The sequence below is a fragment of the Lemur catta genome, chromosome 9, assembly GCF_020740605.2.
Source record: "Lemur catta isolate mLemCat1 chromosome 9, mLemCat1.pri, whole genome shotgun sequence".
Lineage (NCBI taxonomy): Eukaryota > Metazoa > Chordata > Mammalia > Primates > Lemuridae > Lemur > Lemur catta.
This window is the reverse complement of record NC_059136.1, coordinates 82,428,215-82,445,713: the sequence shown is the minus strand read 5'-3', so window position 1 is coordinate 82,445,713 and position 17,499 is coordinate 82,428,215. Positions and strand designations below refer to the sequence as shown.

At 41.6% G+C, this 17,499-nt stretch overlaps 1 protein-coding gene across 9 annotated transcripts in view; it reads right to left on the bottom strand.

The window, feature by feature from the left end:
* Positions 1-11,722: 11,722 nt before the first annotated feature.
* NCOA2 (nuclear receptor coactivator 2) overlaps positions 11,723-17,499 on the bottom strand; it is a 268,534-nt gene continuing 262,757 nt past the window's right edge. For 5 of the 9 annotated variants that reach the window (XM_045561482.1, XM_045561481.1, XM_045561487.1 and 2 more), the window contains one exon: positions 11,723-14,598. In XM_045561482.1, coding sequence (XP_045417438.1) covers positions 14,554-14,598 — 45 coding nt within the window. In that variant the 3' untranslated portion in view covers positions 11,723-14,553. Of the gene's footprint in view, positions 15,603-17,499 lie in introns of all 9 variants that reach the window. The other 4 variants (XM_045561485.1, XM_045561488.1, XM_045561486.1 and 1 more) reach the window with 2 other exon arrangements.

The following is a 17,499-nucleotide window of genomic DNA, read 5'->3' as shown; positions in this document are numbered from 1 at the left end:
CTTTATTATTTTTTTAACCTACTGTTTTCAGAGTGTCTATTTTGAATTAAAATTTGTTACACCGCTGCAAAAAAAAAAAAAAAATGTGCAGGCCGGGCACGGTGGCTCACGCCTGTAATCCTAGCACTCTGGGAGGCTGAGGCGGGAGGATCACTCAAGGTCAGGAGTTGAGACCAGCCTGAGCAAGAATGAGACCCCGTCTCTACTAAAAATAGAAAGAAATTATCTGGCCAACTAAAACTATATAGAGAAAAAATTAGCTGGGCATGGTGGCACATGCCTGTAGTCCCAGCTACTTGGGAGGCTGAGGCAGAAGGATTGCTTGAGCCCAGGAGTTTGAGGTTGCTGTGAGCTAGGCTGACGCCACGGCACTCTAGCCCAGGCAAAAGAGTGAGAGTCTGTCTTAAAAAAAAAAAAGGAAAAGAAAAAAAGAAAAAAAAAATGTGCAGAGAGACCAATGGAGAATTGTCTCTGGTTTTCGTTAGTTTTTGCAGTTTCAGTAATTTGTATTTAATAATAAATACAATAGATTACTCCTATGTATGATACAAAATCTTTATCTTCAAAAAACAGGCTCTCCCCCCACTGCACCCTACCCGCACAAATCTGGTACAGCTACAGTAGGAACCAGCTTTGTTTAAATCCTGTATCAGTCTAGGACCAATCAGGAGAGAGAAATGATACAGTCATTTGAACAGGAAAATCTTAATATAAAGAATGATTATACCCCCTTCTGCCTTCCTTCCCTCCTCTCCTCTCGCCTAAAAAAAAAAAAAAAAAGAATGATTATCTATAGCAGGAGATTGGAGGGACTAGACATTGGCTACTAAAAGGTAAAGAAAACTCTACAGAATGTAGGAATATAAGATTTATATATATATAAAATAGCAGATATAATAATATCATATAATACTATATCTATTAGCCATTCCACAGCCCCTGGGCTGAGATCTGGACTTTGTTGGAGAAGGCTCAGCCATGGCTACTGAATGGCAGACAAGTTGCTGTGGTGCCACACTGGTAGAACTTGCCGGAAATCAACCCTGTGTAGGGTGCTGGGGAAGGCGGATTGCATGACGATGTCTCACTACGGGAACTCTGCTCCAAACCACCGCAGGAGGTTGCAGGGGGAAGCCACCGGCCACCGAGTGCTGCTGGCTGCCGTGCGTGGCAGCAAGAGGGCCTGGCCCCCGGGAGCCGCGTGTTGGGGGAGCCAGGGCCCTGCAAGGTCGGGCTGGGGAACGGAAACCTTTTCCCCCGTAGCGTCTCTCCGGCGCCCTCTACCGACGAAGCTTCAGTGCCAGCGGGCACGTTACTGAAACGTTTCAGATTGACTTTTGCAAAGCAATCAAATAGGGTGAATTTAGAGCTGAGAGGCAATAAATCAATCACAGGCATAAACTCCAACAAGTAAATAAATCCACGCCTTCTATTCTTGCAAAGCTAGCCTTAGTTTCCTTGTTTGGAAAATGGTGGTAAGGAGGGAAAACAAGAGTAATATACACTTGAAATTCCTTTTTATCATAATATTTCACTACTGTTTTTAAACCAGGTGAGTGCCGAACCCCTCTCTTCTGCTCTTTCCTTTCATTACCTTAGCTGTGCTGTCTCTTGAGTGCTGTCAGTCTTTTGGCAAGCAAGTGCAGGTAACATTTTGTTCACTCTCAGTTCATTTATTCAGGTCTGTCAGAAGTTGTTCCAGAAGGGGGTGTGTGTGTCTGTGGTTGGCCTATTGTGGTGATTTGTGGCTCATCTTATGAGTCCCTAGTGGAGGCGAGAAATAAAGTAAAAGCAGTGGCTCTTGCCAGGTGCTCTCGTTTTGTTTCCTTCAAGAACCTGCTTTGATGGGCTCAGAGTCACTTCCCGATCCCCTCCTTCCCAGCCCCGCTCCAGGAGCCACTCAGACCACTCCGCAGGCTCCTGTGATGACTGATGGCTATCTCTCTGAGGACAAATGGTCATTTTTTGCTTTCTCTTTCCTACCTCTCCCTCCTTCACGCTTTCATGCTTTCACTGCCACGAGTAATAACCACACTATTAACAGCAGGAACGTCTGGAGTTTGTCTCATTCACTGTCCTATTTTTCACTCTATTCTATAAGACACAGCAACCGAGAGCTCAGAGGCGCCTGGAGGACGTCATCTGAGGTGTAGTTCCAGGGGATTGCTTGCTGATAGGAATCCTGTTCCTATAGGGAATGCCTCTTTGGGGCTTTCTACACCTGACACTCTGTGGTCGAACCCCCTAAGAGAGTGCCTTGCCCAGTATGTGGGGTAGGGCTGTGACACTTGGTGATGGTCTTAGATGTGGGAAAGACGTAGTCTTGACAAGAGTAAGTAGCTTTCTTTGCCAACCACCAGTTTGGGGTTTGTCCATCTGAAGGCTGTCACCCACCTTGGATTAGAGGGCCTGTATGAGGCTGGCCACCTCCACTGCCCTGCCCTGAGCCTGCTTGTCTGCTAGAGGAGGCTGGAAGGTGGCAGTCTGTCTTCGCAGGGATAGACCTTCAGTTTCTCTCCAAACTCGGCCCCAGTGCATCTGCCTTGTAGTTAAGAGGCTGGTAGTACTCGATTCCTTGCCTGGAATCTACCTCCTTCATTGTAAGTTTTACTGTTGTCCCTTTAGAAACAGATTAAGTGCCACTATTTCCATGAAACCTTCCAATGCAAAGCAGTCACTCCAGTTTCCTATGATTCACTTCACCTTTTAAGCTGTGATAGTTGCTTATGTTTGTATCTTCAGGGAGACTGTGAGCACATTCATGTCTGTATCTACTCTCCTCAGTGGCTTGTTAAGTAAAGTTTTGTTCTGTGACTCAGTGAGGGAATGAATTACACCAGTGCCCAGCGTTTTCTTCCTTTCCCTTTTTCTCTGTATTTATTTCTGCCCTCCCCCCTTCCCACCTCTTAGCCAAAAATGCTCCAGCTCTACTTTCCCATAGTTACATGGTTGTAGCCATGCTGCCCAGCCACACAGAAATGCCACTTTTGCTATCATGCCCATAGTGTGGCATTTTTCTTAAGGGATGTCCCCACTGCCTTAGGTGAAGTTAGACACCTGCCTACCAGACAGCAGAAATGGAAGGGCTTCAAGTCGCTGCCAGCCACACAGAATACTCCCAATACTCAGGGAAGCCTTGGGACAGCAGCCTGCCAGTCAACACCAGCGGGGACAGGGGTCTCACACGGGGCAGACAATGTCCATCCATAGGTCTTCAGAAGCTTTCTGGTTTTTGGAGGCTGGACCACAGGGCAGTGTGTTTTGTGACCGAGCCCCATACGGCGAGCTGACAAACCTGAGTGCATGCTTTGGCCCCACTCCCCATGAGTTGGGAGTCTTGGGGGCTTCTGGAAAATGAGGAGCCAGTGAAGGAGGGTTGGCAGAGGCTGAACCCGCCATTCAGCACCACGGATTCTGACCACAGAACAGGGCATTACGGGGACTCGGGGTGCTGGTGGGCAGAGGCTGCAAGACCCCAAAGGGGTTTATGAATTCAGGCGTCAAGAGTTTGCACTGCGAGCTCAGCCCCCCAGGGACTGCAGTTTTGATCTATTGTGCGAGCAAATAGATCCAGCAGAGCAGCTCTCTGTTTCTCTAACCGGATTGTCTGCCCCTGCTGGGCTGCACCGGGTCTCAGCAGCACTGAATCGTGGATGCTGTGATAATAATCGATTTGTCCCGTTTCCCCCATTGACTCATGAGCTCCTGTGTGGGCTGCCAGACCGTGGGTTCAGGCAAGGAAGGTTTCACCCCCCCCTTGGCCCTGAGCCCCCACACTGTCACTGTCACTTCCTGTTGGACGCTGTATGTACTTCATAAATATGCATGAGTGGCATTGAAATATGTCATTTGTAGGGCAGTTTAGAAAAAGGGTGGATTCAGAGAAGGCACTTACTTTTTCAGTAGTGATCATTTTCTGTGTCTTTGTTTTGTTTTTAAATTCCTCTTGGAATTTAAAAATCCTCTTGTTCAGATCAAACAGAACTGTGGAGAGCTTTCCTTGCCCTACGAGGAACCTCTGGCATGTTTCCTGGGAAAAGGCAATGAGAAAGTCCAAATTGGGATGGGGGAAATGGCCAGCTTTTGGACCAAAAGTAAGAGATCAAGTATTGAAAAGTGAACTTTCGCGGTGATCTTGGCAGGAGACAGACAATGGCAGTGGTTACGCCCTCGTCTGGCTGGCGGCGGCTGCGGCCAGTTAGCTTAGGGTCTGGGGCCCCCCAGCGGGGGAAGCATTCAGTTTTCTCTACACAAGGTTTGTGTGCAAGAGTTTATGATGACAAAAGTAGTTCATCTTCCCTATAGCGAATTTACAAAGGTTAGAAAAGAGTTAAGAAAAACGTTGTCTGTAAAAATCAGCTCTTTTAAAATGTCTGTCTCATTAGAAGATTTTAAAAAATGATACTATAGTCATGCATTGCTTAACATCAGGGATATGTTCTGAGAAGCGCATCATTAGGTGATTTGGTCATTGTGTGAACATCATAGAGTGTACTTACATAAACCTAGATGGTCTAGCCTATTGCATAGCTAGGCTATATGGTACAGCCTATTGCTCCTAGGCTGCAAACCTGCACAACATGTTACTGTACTGAATACTGCAGGCAATTGTAACACAATGATAAGTAGATGTGTATCTATATACATCTAAACATAGAAAAGATACAGTAAAAATAGGTATAAAAAATAAAAACTGTTACACCTGTATAGGGCAGCTCCATTATAATCTTTTTTTTTTTTAAGACACAAGTTCTCTCTCTGTCATCTAGACTGGAGTGCATGATCATAGCTCACTGTAGCCTCGAATTCCTGGGCTTAAGTGATCCTCCTGCCTCAGCCTCCCGAGTAGCTGGGACTACAGGCACACACCACCACACCCGGCTAATTTTTCTATTTTTTTGTAAAGATGGAGTCTTGCTGTGTTGCCCAGGCTGGTCTTGAACTCCTGGCTCAAGTAATACTCCCCCCTTGGCTCTCCTGGAGTACTGGAGTTACCAGGTGTGAGCCACCATGCTAAGCCTAGTATAATATGCAAGAGTTTCTGATGACAAAAGTAGTTCATCATCATTATAGCATATTTACATTAATACATTTTTATAAGATTATTCATACAAACTTCACAAATTTTTAAAACTGATACTGTGAGTGGGAATTTTCTATCCAATGTATTCTTACCTATTAGTGGTATTAAGTATTACTTATCTTGTATGCGGTTATCATAAACTGTCTTATCAATTCTATGTTTCAGTTGGTTCTGTGGGGTTTTCTGGATAAAAAATTAAATGGCCCATATGTTATGATAATTTTGTCTCCTCCTCAGTAGTTACAAGGGTTCCCCACTCTTCCTTGGCCCCTGAGTACTCACTTGGTAAAGCTGTAGTAGAACTTGGTATGGTAACTCATCTCTGGATGATTCTCTTTTTGGTTACACTTCTAAGGTTGTGCTAAGTGGCCCACTCTCTTAACCATAACTGTGTGTTTTTTTAAGAGACGGGTCTCGTTATGTTGCCCAGGCTGGTCTTGAATTCCTGGGCTCAGGTGATCCTCCTGCCTCAGCCTCCTGAATAGCTGGGACTTACAGGCATGTGCCACCGAGACTGACTGCCATAGCTATTTAAAAACCGGATTCAGGGTAGTCCTGTTATATTTTTCTCTCTGGGTAATTTGAAAATTGGGACAAGGAATTCAGCAACTGGGACGTTACTGCTGAAGCATGGTAATGGCAGCTCTACAGAGAGTCGATGAACTCTTGCTGAGGTGGACTCAGCTGCTCTTGTTCCTTCCATTTTTGAGTTTAAGTTGCTTAACTCTTATATCCTGCTACTTGAAGCTCTTTACTATTTTTTAATTTTTCCTTTGTGTTAGCTACATCAGTTCCAATTGCTTGCCACCAAAAGGAAGACTAATGCTAAAGTCAGCTGAAACCTGGTGGATTTTCATGCAACATGACTTTCTCCCATCTAAGTACTAACCAGGCCCAACCCTGCTTAGCTTCCAAGATTGGATGAGATTTGGCACATTCAGGGTGGTATGGCCATAGACATGCAACATAACTTTCTTTCTTTCCTTCCTTTCTTTCGCCCACTCCTTCCTTTCTTCCTTCCTCTTTTATCAATGTGGGGTCTTGCTGTGTCACCCAGGCTAGAAGGCAGAGGTGTCATCACAGCTCACTGCAACCTCAAGCTCCTGGGTTCAAGCGAGATCCTCCTCCCTCAGGTTCCCGAGCAGCTGGGACTACAGGCACGCACCACCACGCCCAGGTAATTTTTCTGTTCTTTGTTGCTCAGGCTGGTCTCAAACTCCTGGCCTCAAGTGATCCTCCCACCTTGGCCTCCTAAAGTGAGTTGAGCATTTTAAAACTTGTAACAATGAGCTCTTTCCCCTGCCACTCAGCTGCGTCTGCTCTTCTACTGCCGGAGACCAGAGCCTTGTCGGGCTCTTCCAGAGGCCTCGGTCTCATATTCAGCATCGGTTGCTCCTTAACAGTCCTCAGCCTCATTACCCTCTGCAGGGCATCACTCCAACTTGGCAGTAGCCAGCCTTCTCCACTGCCCCTGCACGCATTTCCCCCCAAGCCCCACAAGTCTTTAGGATACCGTGCATCATTCCACCTTAAGTAGGACATTTTCACTAGTCACTACCAGTGAAATCCTTAACAATTGAGCCACCACCTTGTGCCAGAGACACACTTATTGCACAGGGTGACATTCTCATCTACTGGCCTGAATGGGCCCATCCCAAATCCCCATCTTACCTATTTTTTTGAATTATTTGGCCCAGTCTGGGCCCTCCAAGAAGCAGTGACCAAAATGGGATTGGATGTGCACGTGATTTACTAGGTGAAACAGATGTGGGTGAAGTAGGGAGGACTCCCGGGGAGGCTAGAAGAGCTGAAAGACTGTGAAGGAAGGTTAGGTGAAAAAGTCTTAGACTGCGGCACAATTCTGAGAAGTTTTAGCAAGGCCGACACAGAGTGCTTGAGTCAAAGCAAAGTCACTCATTAGAGCAGTCCTGTCTCTTTTTTTTGTTTCTGAGGCAGAGTCTTACTCTGTCGCCTGGGCTAGAGTGCCGTGGTGTCAGCCTCACTTTCAGCAACCTCTAACTCCTGGGCTCAAGCGATCTTCCTGCCTCAGCCTCCTGAGTAGCTGGGACTACAGGCATGCACCACTACGCCTGGCTAATTTTCTCTATTTTTAGTAGAGACGGGGTCTCACTTTTGCTCAGGCTGATCTCGAACACCTGAGCTCAAGCAATCTTCCCACCTCAGCCTCCCAGAGTGCTAGGATTACAGGCGTCAGCCACCAGGCCCGGCCCAGTCCTATCTCTTCTGAGTGGGCCTGTCTTAATTGTCCCTGCTGCGCTCAGTCACTAGCTGGGAGCTGGCTGTGGGAAGGGTCCCTGGGTCAGCCACACTCCCATGCACAACAGGAGGTCTGGTGGTGGATTTTCGTGGCTGCTACAGTCTCTTTCACCTGGGCGCTTTCCTTGCAAGTACAGTGGCCCTTAGCTGTGTGCTCATGTTTCAGCGAGGGGCACTAAAAAAATGTTTGGAAGCTCAGTGTGTGGGCAGGACTGTCACTAGTGGGCTTCACTTGTAAGGCGGCTTTTCCATCAGGGAACCACAGACGTTAGCATCTGCGGGTGTTTTCTCTGAGGCTGCTCAGATTCCTTTGTGAAGACACTAAGGCGAGGAGGCTGGATTGTGCATTCAGGAAGCTAATTTGGTGAAGAGGGATCAACATTCTAATGCCCTCTTTTCAGCATGTGCCACCCTGCAACACCTCTGCTAAACATTTCTGGGAGTATATTCCGCCCAGGTTGAGGAAGTTGTTTGCTTGGAGCAAGAGGAGCTGATCTGCCAGCTTCTTGATTTGGCTTTCTCACGGCCACATCCTTGTCCTTGTGGGTTTATGTCCTTATAAAAAGGCCTTGGTATTGGTGGGATTTGGGAGGGAGCTGAGGTAAAGTCATGGGTTCAATCCTCTATTTCAACTGATCCGTTCAGTAGCCTATTAACTGGTTTCCCTGCAGACTTTTCTCCACACAGTGGCCAATCTTTTATTTTTTAAAAATTAAATGTCTCTTTTTTTAACATAGCATTAAAGTCAGGGAGAGCCAGTCTTTTAAAAACAAAAATTAGATCACATTACTCCCTTGCTAAAAACTTTCCCTCCAATGGCTTCCCATTACACTAAGAATAAAACCCAAACTCCTTGCCCTGGTTGGTCTTTAAGACCTTACATGATCTGGCCCCTGGCTACCTTACCTCCTGCTACTCACCCTCAGATGTCTTCTCCAGCCACACACTGGCCTCGTTGTCCTTCAGACACTACAAGCTGGTTTGTGTCTCATGACCCTTGCAATTGCTTTTGTCCTACCTGAACACTCCTCCCCCAGATTCCTGTCGTGCTCCCTCACTTGCTGATCGCGGACCAAAGGATCAAAGGGGCAATTTGTCAGAACATATAGTATTACATATGCCTATGTGCCCAGTACCAATGTTTCAAAATACAAAAACAGAGATAATATGAGTAAAGGGAGAAAGGGAACTTAACAACTCTCTCTCAGTAACTAATAAAAAACCAGATTAAAAAATTTATAGTAAGAAACCACTTACATGCCGTTTACAAGAATAAAAGTTAAAGGATGAATAAAGATAGAGCATATAAAACTAACCCAGCTTTTGTGTGCCTATATGCATATCATATTGGAAAAAAAAACAAGGATTATCAGAGATGAAGTGGAAAATTATAACACCTTCTGAATAAGAAGAAAAACTGACAGAAATGAGAAAGAAAAACCCCAAACCCCAATTGGAGATTTTAATTGATAGGATAACCAGACAGAATGTGTGGGATGCTGCTAAAAGCGGTAAACAGAGGAAAACTTACAGCCTTGAAATACCTGTATTAGAAAAAATTAAAGGTTGAAAGTGAACTATTTATATATTCTCAAAAATCCAGAAAGAAAAAAATATCACACCAAAATAAACCCAAAGTAAGCACAAGCTAGGAAAGGGGGGAAAAAAAAAAACCAACAACAGTTCGGGCCGGACAACTCCAGCCACATAGCTTCAGGAATGAGTTTTACACAAAATTCAAAGAAGAGATACCCATCTTAGCAAAGTTACACATTTACTCTGTAGATGTCAAAAGATTTATATTCCCACGACAGTCCATGGAGGTATGTATGGCTATTACTAATTTTTTGCCAAATGAATGGATGAAAAATAGTATTTCATTGTTTTGTATCTCATTACTAGTGATGTTTTGTACCTATTAAAATTAGCTTTTTTTTTAAACTTTCATTACCTGTTCATACTTTTGCTCATTTTCTGATTTTTTTCTCATTTGTTTTTATAAACTTTTATGTGCTCTTAATATTACTTTGTTATACATCTTGTTTGCTGAGCCTTCAATTTCTTTTAACATTTTTGGTAGAATATTAAATTTTTATATATTTTTTCCTTTTCTTAATAACTTAAAAAATGTCTTCACCTTTCTAATAATGTAAATATACCCTTCTAGTAATTTTACATTTCATTACATTTAGCCCCCGATCCATTTGACATTTGTTAATATTATGGGGTAGGGAGTTAGCTTGGTATTTCTCCCAAATGTGACCAACTGTCTCAACACCCATTTTTTTTTTTTACAACAGCGATTCCTATGGATTTGAAATGGAATCTCTATAGTTTTTTTTTTTTTTTTGAGACAGAGTCTCGCTGTGTTGCCTGGGCTAGAGTGAGTGCTGTGGCGTCAGCCTAGCTCACAGCAACCTCAAACTCCTGGGCTCAAGCTACCCTCTTGCCTCAGTCTCCTGAATAGCTGGGACTACAGGCATGCGCCACCATGCCCAGCTAATTTTTTCTATATATATTTTTAGTTGTCCAGATAATTTCTTTCTATTTTTAGTAGAGACAGGGTCTTGCTCTTGCTCAGGCTGGTCTCAAACTCCTGAATTCGAGCGATCCACCTGCCTTGGCCTCCCAGAGTGCTAGGATTACAGGCATGAGCCACCCCGCCCGGCCTCTATCACGTTAAATTCACATTTACAGTCAACTGTCTCTGGGCTCTATTCTGTTCTTCTGATGTATATACTCACATCTGTTTTAAGTATTTTATAGTACTAGTCAGTATGCTTTTTGTTATGAAAAGATCCACGTGGTTTTCTTCAAAGTTTCTCATCTATTGTATCTTTCAAATGCATTTCACTTTTGGATTTTGATTGGGATTATAATGAATTTGGGGGAGGAATGGATGGTTTTATAATATTGGGTCTTTCTGAGTTCATGGTATGACTCCATTTTTACGAAGTCTTTTAGTAAAACTAAATAGTTTTCTTCACAAAGGTCTTTCACACTTCATGTTAGATATAATTCTATTTTATAAGTGTTGTTTGTTATTGTGAATGGGGATATTTAAAATATACACTTAAAAAATTGGTTATGCGTATGGATAGATGGTATTGATTTTTGTATATTCTAGCCATCTGATGGAGCTTTTTCATTCATTCCAAGAACAGGTCAATTGATTCATTTGGGTTTTCCCTACAGATGGTGAAATTGGCTGAAAATGTTTTCTTTCTCCTATTCTTGCATTAATACTTTATTTCTTAGCATTGGTCATGGGCCTTCCTGTTTTGTTGACTATAATACTTTTAATAGTTCACTATTAAGTAAGATGTCTCAGTGGGATTGCCATCAGATAACCTTAAATAAGTTTAGGGCATTTACTTTTCCTAAAGGTTTTCTTGTGAATGAGTGCTGACATTTCTCCTACATAAATCTATCAAATAACATCTATTAATCATGTATTTTTTCCTTTATTCTGTTAATATAGTTAACAACCTTGATACATTTTTTTAATCATTCATTTTGTTTTTGGTATCTTATAAAAATACATTCCAGATGTATTTACTAGTATGTCATATGGTTTATGACCTAGGTTTTAGGTATTGTATTTGCATTGTTTATCAACAATTACTAAATCAATCTATCAAACCAATATGACTATTCTAATGGGTGATATAACCTTAATAAGGCAGTCAGAAGTCCACGTTAGGCCGGGCTCGGTGGCTCATGCCTGTAATCCTAGCACTCTGGGAGGCCGAGGCGGGTGGATCGCTCGTGGTCAGGAGTTCGAAACCAGCCTGAGCAAGAGGGAGACCCTGTCTCTACTAAAAAATAGAAAGAAATCATCTGGGCAACTAAAATACATGTAGAAAAAAAAATTAGCCGGGCATGGTGGCGCATACCTGTAGTCCCAGCTACTCGGGAGGCTGAGGCAGGAGGATTGCTTAAGCCCAGGAGTGTGAGGTTGCTGTGAGCTAGGCTGACGCCACGGCACTCACTCTAGCCAGGGCAACAAAGCGACACTCTGTCTAAAAAAAAAAAAAAAAAAAAAAAAATAAGTCCACATTATTCTCATAAATGTTTTTGGTCATTTGGGAATGGGAGGTGGAACAGTGTAGTGAAAAGAGTAGTAACATCATTTAGGACGCAGAGGAACTAGACTTGGCCTATGCAGTTAGATAATCTTAAGACATACCTCCTCCTTGGCTTCAAATTGAAAAATATATAAAATGGGAACAATAATTACGGGAAGAATTAAATGTTAAAATGCTGTGAATCGTGTCAACTACCATAATTATTATAAGGTATTTTAAATTTACATGCAATTATGAAAGAAGATACAACATAAACACACTAAAATCTCTAAAGCCATGTAAAACCCGAAGGCATTAAAATTTATTAAATGATGCAATAACAACAGAATTCTTTATTTACAATAGCATTATTTAACATCAAATAAGCAAATAGCATCAGCAAAGCAATATTAACTTGCATAAATGTATTTAAAATTTCTCTGAATATATCTACCTTTGCATAAACTGCTCACACTAGAAATACAAACATCAATGCAGGTGAACAAAGTGATGTTCAGAGTCAACTCCATTTTGAAAATAAATCACAACCTGAAACACTGTAAGTTTTCTCCTGAAGAACCATAGTTAATATATTGCTTAATTTTACCCTTGTATAATCTTTTCATATACACATATCTCAGATGCAACTTCATGAGGAACTGTACAAATAAAACCCACAAATGACAAAGAAAAAAAAATGACAGTTAAATGTTTGAAGAAATGTATCATCATCACTATTCAACAACATAAAGGTTAAGTGATGATGCACTTATTCAAAAATTGTACACAATTCACTATACAAATATAATACATCGGACAGCTATGTAGGAATATACAAGACTTAAAAACAGATCTAAGGCATTATGCTAGATTTTAGCATTTTGAGGTTCTTGCACATAGCTTTTACCTGTAGTAAGAAACTTAAAAGATTTTGTTTTAGTCTATAAAGAAACACCAGGGAGAAAATTCTAATTAAAATCGAAGCCACTACAGTAATTTTCTTTTGTGCAGAGAATACTTTGCTCTTAGGCAGCATACTACCATACAAACACTAGAAAATTTTAAATTCACACCAACAATTAATGGCTTAAGTTGCATTTCAAAATTGATTGTGTATCTTTGGGTTCTGCAAGTGGATATGTGCCACCCATTTCATGTGTTAAGCCCATATGAACTCCATTTTTGAACACAGATCAAAAACTGCATTATATAAACTGCAAAAACATTGCTTTCAATTATTACCGGCCTTAAGAGATACACATGGAGGAGGGGCAGTTTAAACTTTGAGTCGAATGAATTCATTGTAGTAAAACAGCTCACTTCACTTTTTAAACTTACCACATGACATGAACACTTAAATGAGTTTTACAACCGAGTTAATGTATGTATACTTTTCACATTATGTTTTTCACATTTAGTAATATAAGTAAAACACTGATTATTTGTTCTATTAAACAAAAACCAAGTACTCCGTCTAACAAATTTACTGTGTACAGCATAAGAAATACTGATGATGAAGGGAACTGATTTGGCTTTTGCTTCTATAGTGATCAATATGATCAGAGGAGATTCCCTCGCTTACTGTTCTCCTAATTAGGTGTGAAACAAGACCCATTACCTGATCTGAACCATAGAGAATTTATAATCTCTTTTCCTTCAAAACAGTAATGATCATGAACTACTGTAAATGACCAGTATCACAGGGTTGCAGAGATTTGTCTGAATGGGACTGATAGTAAACACAGTGGGCGGATGGAGGAACGACAAAGGAGACATAGATCGTTTTGGACAGTGTTACAGTAAAGAGGGACCTGAAACTCAAAGCAAAACAAAACTCCAGCTTAAACTCCGTTTCTCTTTTGTGCTGTGTGAAGTTAAAGTCATTCTAGTTCACATATTTCTAAAAATTAATGTAAGACCGGTCACATTACACTGTGTGCCACGTGAGCCTCGTCCCACGGAGGAGGTCCTGGAGTTCTGGGCCAACATCTGCTCGTTTCTTCCATCACAGTTGGGCAACCCAATGGTTTGGTGGAGAAAAGTAGAGCCTTTTGAGGGGATGTGTGAACCGGTGGCCACTGAGAAGTGCTGTTCCTTGGCCACCTCCCTGTATTGAGATCCCTCTCAAGTGGAAAAAAGTCTCGAAATGCAAATTTCCAGAAAGTTTCTTTAGTATAGAGCAACACTTTCAGACTTCCTTACCATTTATCTTTGGGCTATATCTCTTTCCATATTTCCATGATCTGCACATACAGAGAGAGATATAAACAGGGATAGTCTGTCCATTTTTCACCCCGCCACAAATAAACAAACAATCAAATTTCAAGGAAAAACTTCTCTGTTCCTAAAAAGCCTGGCTAATGAGATATTGTTATAAAATGCTTTGCTTTTTAGACATCAAAAAGATATCATTTTGAAATTTAGGTAAGAAAGGTATGTGTATCAGGGGTTGAGGAGAAATAGCTCAAAAAAGGTCATCAGTTTCTTGGTATTGCAGTTGTCTGAAACTGACACCAATTAATAAAAGATTATTCCCCTACCAGAGTGGGCAAGAAAAATAACCATAAAAGTGGCCTGCTTAGTAACATGTAGTCTTTCTAAGGTTCATTAAGAAAGAATATAAACATATAAAAATCAAGAATTGGTTCCTACAGCGGCTGCATATCCTATAGATTAGATAAATGATTTATGAGCAGAATCACAAGGTTTAGAAAATAAAAAGTCTTAAGTCTACAAATTAGGTCTAATCAAGGTATCGATATCCTTTACAAAACACCTTTAGGAGACATTGCTATGAAGATATCTAATTTAATACTGAAGTACCTCATTTTTGAGTCAATTCCACAATATGTATACCTCACAAAAATTATACAATTAAAACACTTAAGTTCTCAACTTAAATTATTGCTTGTTTACATATAAATTGGATTTTATGTACCTTACAAAACTTCGGCTTAGTTAGCACTGCTAAAAAACAAAATAAAAAACACATGGCAGAGGTTCAATCTGTCGTGATGTCTGCTGTCAATTTAAACACACTAGTATTTTCTCCCCTTTTGGAGGCCAGAGTTGCTGGGGAACAGAATAAACATGCTTCCAAAGCAGGTGTCCTTAGCTTGACAGGTATCAAGTCTTAACTTGGCTCTTCTCCTTGCCAGTAAATGCATTTTTCTGAAATTCAATAGTTAGCAATTGGTAAGTGGCTGGCAAAACATTTAAGGAAATAAAGGGCTTACCTGGTTTCTGTAGCTTATAGTTATTTTTTTAAAAATGAATGAGAGGAGGGAAGATTGGGGGGAGGCAGAGAGGGGAAGGGAGGAGTCAGGATCACAGCAGGGAGAAGAGATGGTAATTCAAGCTGTCTGATCAATCTAAAAGGAATTTAATTTAGAAATGAAAAATATTTCTTCTCGACTTATGATTTAGGTGAACTAGTTTGGTTTTAATAAAAGGAGAAAAAAGAAAAAGACTTGTTAATATTAACAGCCCTCTCACAGGCTCCTTTTCATCTGTTCAATAACTGGAAATGCTTTTCAACATGGTCTTTAGAGCTTTCTACAAAGATACAACTTTGACTTTATTGGTCTTCACTCATTGGGTGTGTCTGTACATACAGCACTGTCCATGGTGTCTGCCCTGCTTTCATCCCAAATGCAGGTTTTAGCTTAAAATACCTTTAGTTTACTATTTTTTTAAATTCTTTTTTTCCCCCAGATGAAATCTTAGTCTTTTGTACTAGACTGATTAGCCAGGGAAAACAAAGCAAGAAACCAGTGTCTGGAACCAAACAGGAACAGAACAAGAGCATGGTTCTCCTTAAATACATACATTTAAATACATTCAATCTGACATGGGTATGAAATTTGCCTGTCAACATTTACTTTGCAGGAGAGATCTAAGTTGCACTAAGGTGAATGCAGTGAACAGACTGAGCGACTGTCTGGGTGTGAGCTTCAGACTGTCAAGAGAAGAGGCGGCTCCTCCTGCAAACGCCGAGTAGACTCCATTCTGGGAGCCAGGCCCAGGCCTGTCTGCTGATCTGGCTCTGGCAGAACCGGCTGGCAGGTCAGTTGGGTCAAAACAAACAGCTCTCCAGATTGGGAAGTGTCTTAAGTAAGTGAGCACGGTCAGCTGAAGAAAGAAGCAACCAGCTACCTTCAGTGTCAGCAGTATTTCTGCAGGAAAACAGACAGATAAAAAGTTGCGAGATACCCGAGTTTCTGATGGAACCATCACAAAGCTCATCACAAAAACATCAAAATACTTGTTTTAAATAATGCAAACCACAAACGCCACATCTGGATGAGCACACTTGATCTGCATGTGGACAAGGAGATCGTGCTGTTCCTAACCCAACACAATGTTTCCAAAGGGACGAGAATGATCCCAACAGTCTACATGGTATTTCTTACAGGGTATACTCTGCAAATGGATTATTAACCTCTCCTGAATGACTGCTGCTCTCTTATCAATGACATCCTAGCTCTACTTCATTTCTCCCACCTTCTCAACAGAAATTACTGAGACACCCAGTTGCTGAAACGCCCAGCAATTCGCCCAGGTGCTTTCTGGCAGCATTCAATCCAGAAGGGGCCATTACTTCCTGATCCTTCCTCAGATTCATCCAGTAAAAACTCATCTTCTATAAAATGTCCTCTTTCTTTTTTTCTTTTAAAGACTGGTCAAGTGCAGTTGTGAGAAAGGGGAAAGAGTAGAACAAGGAGTTCAATCTGCAACTGACTGTGAACAACGGAGAGAACTCTTGACTTTTGGACCAGTCTAAAAATGTCCCTCTTGATTTAGCCCTATGAGCTACTCCAAGGTTCTACGAGTGTGTTCTCCCTGGCTTCAAGCTAAATAAACCTAGGTTTTGACTCTAGGGGTGTTTTGTTAATTTTTGGCTCTATGTGCTGATGCCTTAGATGAGGGAGTACCAAAGGCTACAGTGAGCAAGTGTTTCCTTGGGTGGTACACGTATATGTTAAGGATTTTCTTTGGCTATTAACTACCTTCCCCACAAAAGCTTTCATTCATTTAGCAAATATTAATTGTGCATCTATAATGTGCCAGGTGCTGGGAATAGAACTACAAGACATTCTTCGTTGATGCTATCACAAAAATTGCTCAATAGGCAAGGCAGGCAAATTGCAATGCGATCTGAGTTCTGTGGGTGCCGTGGGAACATACAGCAATTGCTTCAGGGATTTAGATATTTAGACACAGAACTCTAACACATCAGGGCATTAGAAATTATCTAGTTTAAGGGAGATGAGAGAGGAAGCCGGCCCCAAATAATCTATTTCACCATAGCACCCCAAAAAGAGAGTTCTGAGGAAACTGTTGCCAGATCACAAGTTCTGTGGTCAAAGGTGGAAATTACATTAGTCCCTGGTCAGGTACACAGCTTTCTAAGCTTAAAAAATTAGCTTAGGTCAGGCATGGTGGCTCACACCTGTAATCCTAGCGCTCTGGGAGGCTAGGGTGGGAGGATCATGTGAGCCCAGGAGTCTGAGATTGCAGTGAGCTTTGATGATGCCACTGCACTCTTGCCTGGGTGACAGGGTGAAACTCTGTCTAAAATAATAATAATAATAATAATAATAGCTTAGGAGAATACCTGTGAGTACACTTCTTCTCAGAGAAGAACATTTAATGTACTTTGATATAAAGCTGAATATGTTTATTCCTAACTTGTGTCACTTTTATAATTTCGTATGAAAACAAGTGCTGATTAAAATATGAAAAAAGCTCTCAATTTTCCAGTTAGTTTAGAAAAATAAATTCCACTGAGAAGTATTTATACCCCATTCAATTTATGGGCTTAAAAACTTTAAGGCAGTATCCTAAAACGGACTAACATCAATGAGCAGCTGCTGGCCAGAATCATCTGGTGACTGAGAATGCTGGGCACAGCGCACCTCTGGAGTGACACTGCTTGGGGTGGCATCTTGGCTGCATCACTTGGGGTCGGGGGTTATTTAACCTTTCTGTACTGGATACTTCTTAGGGCTACTGTGAGGATTAAACAAAATGATGTACGTAAAGTGTTTAAGCAGTTCCTGGGACAACTTA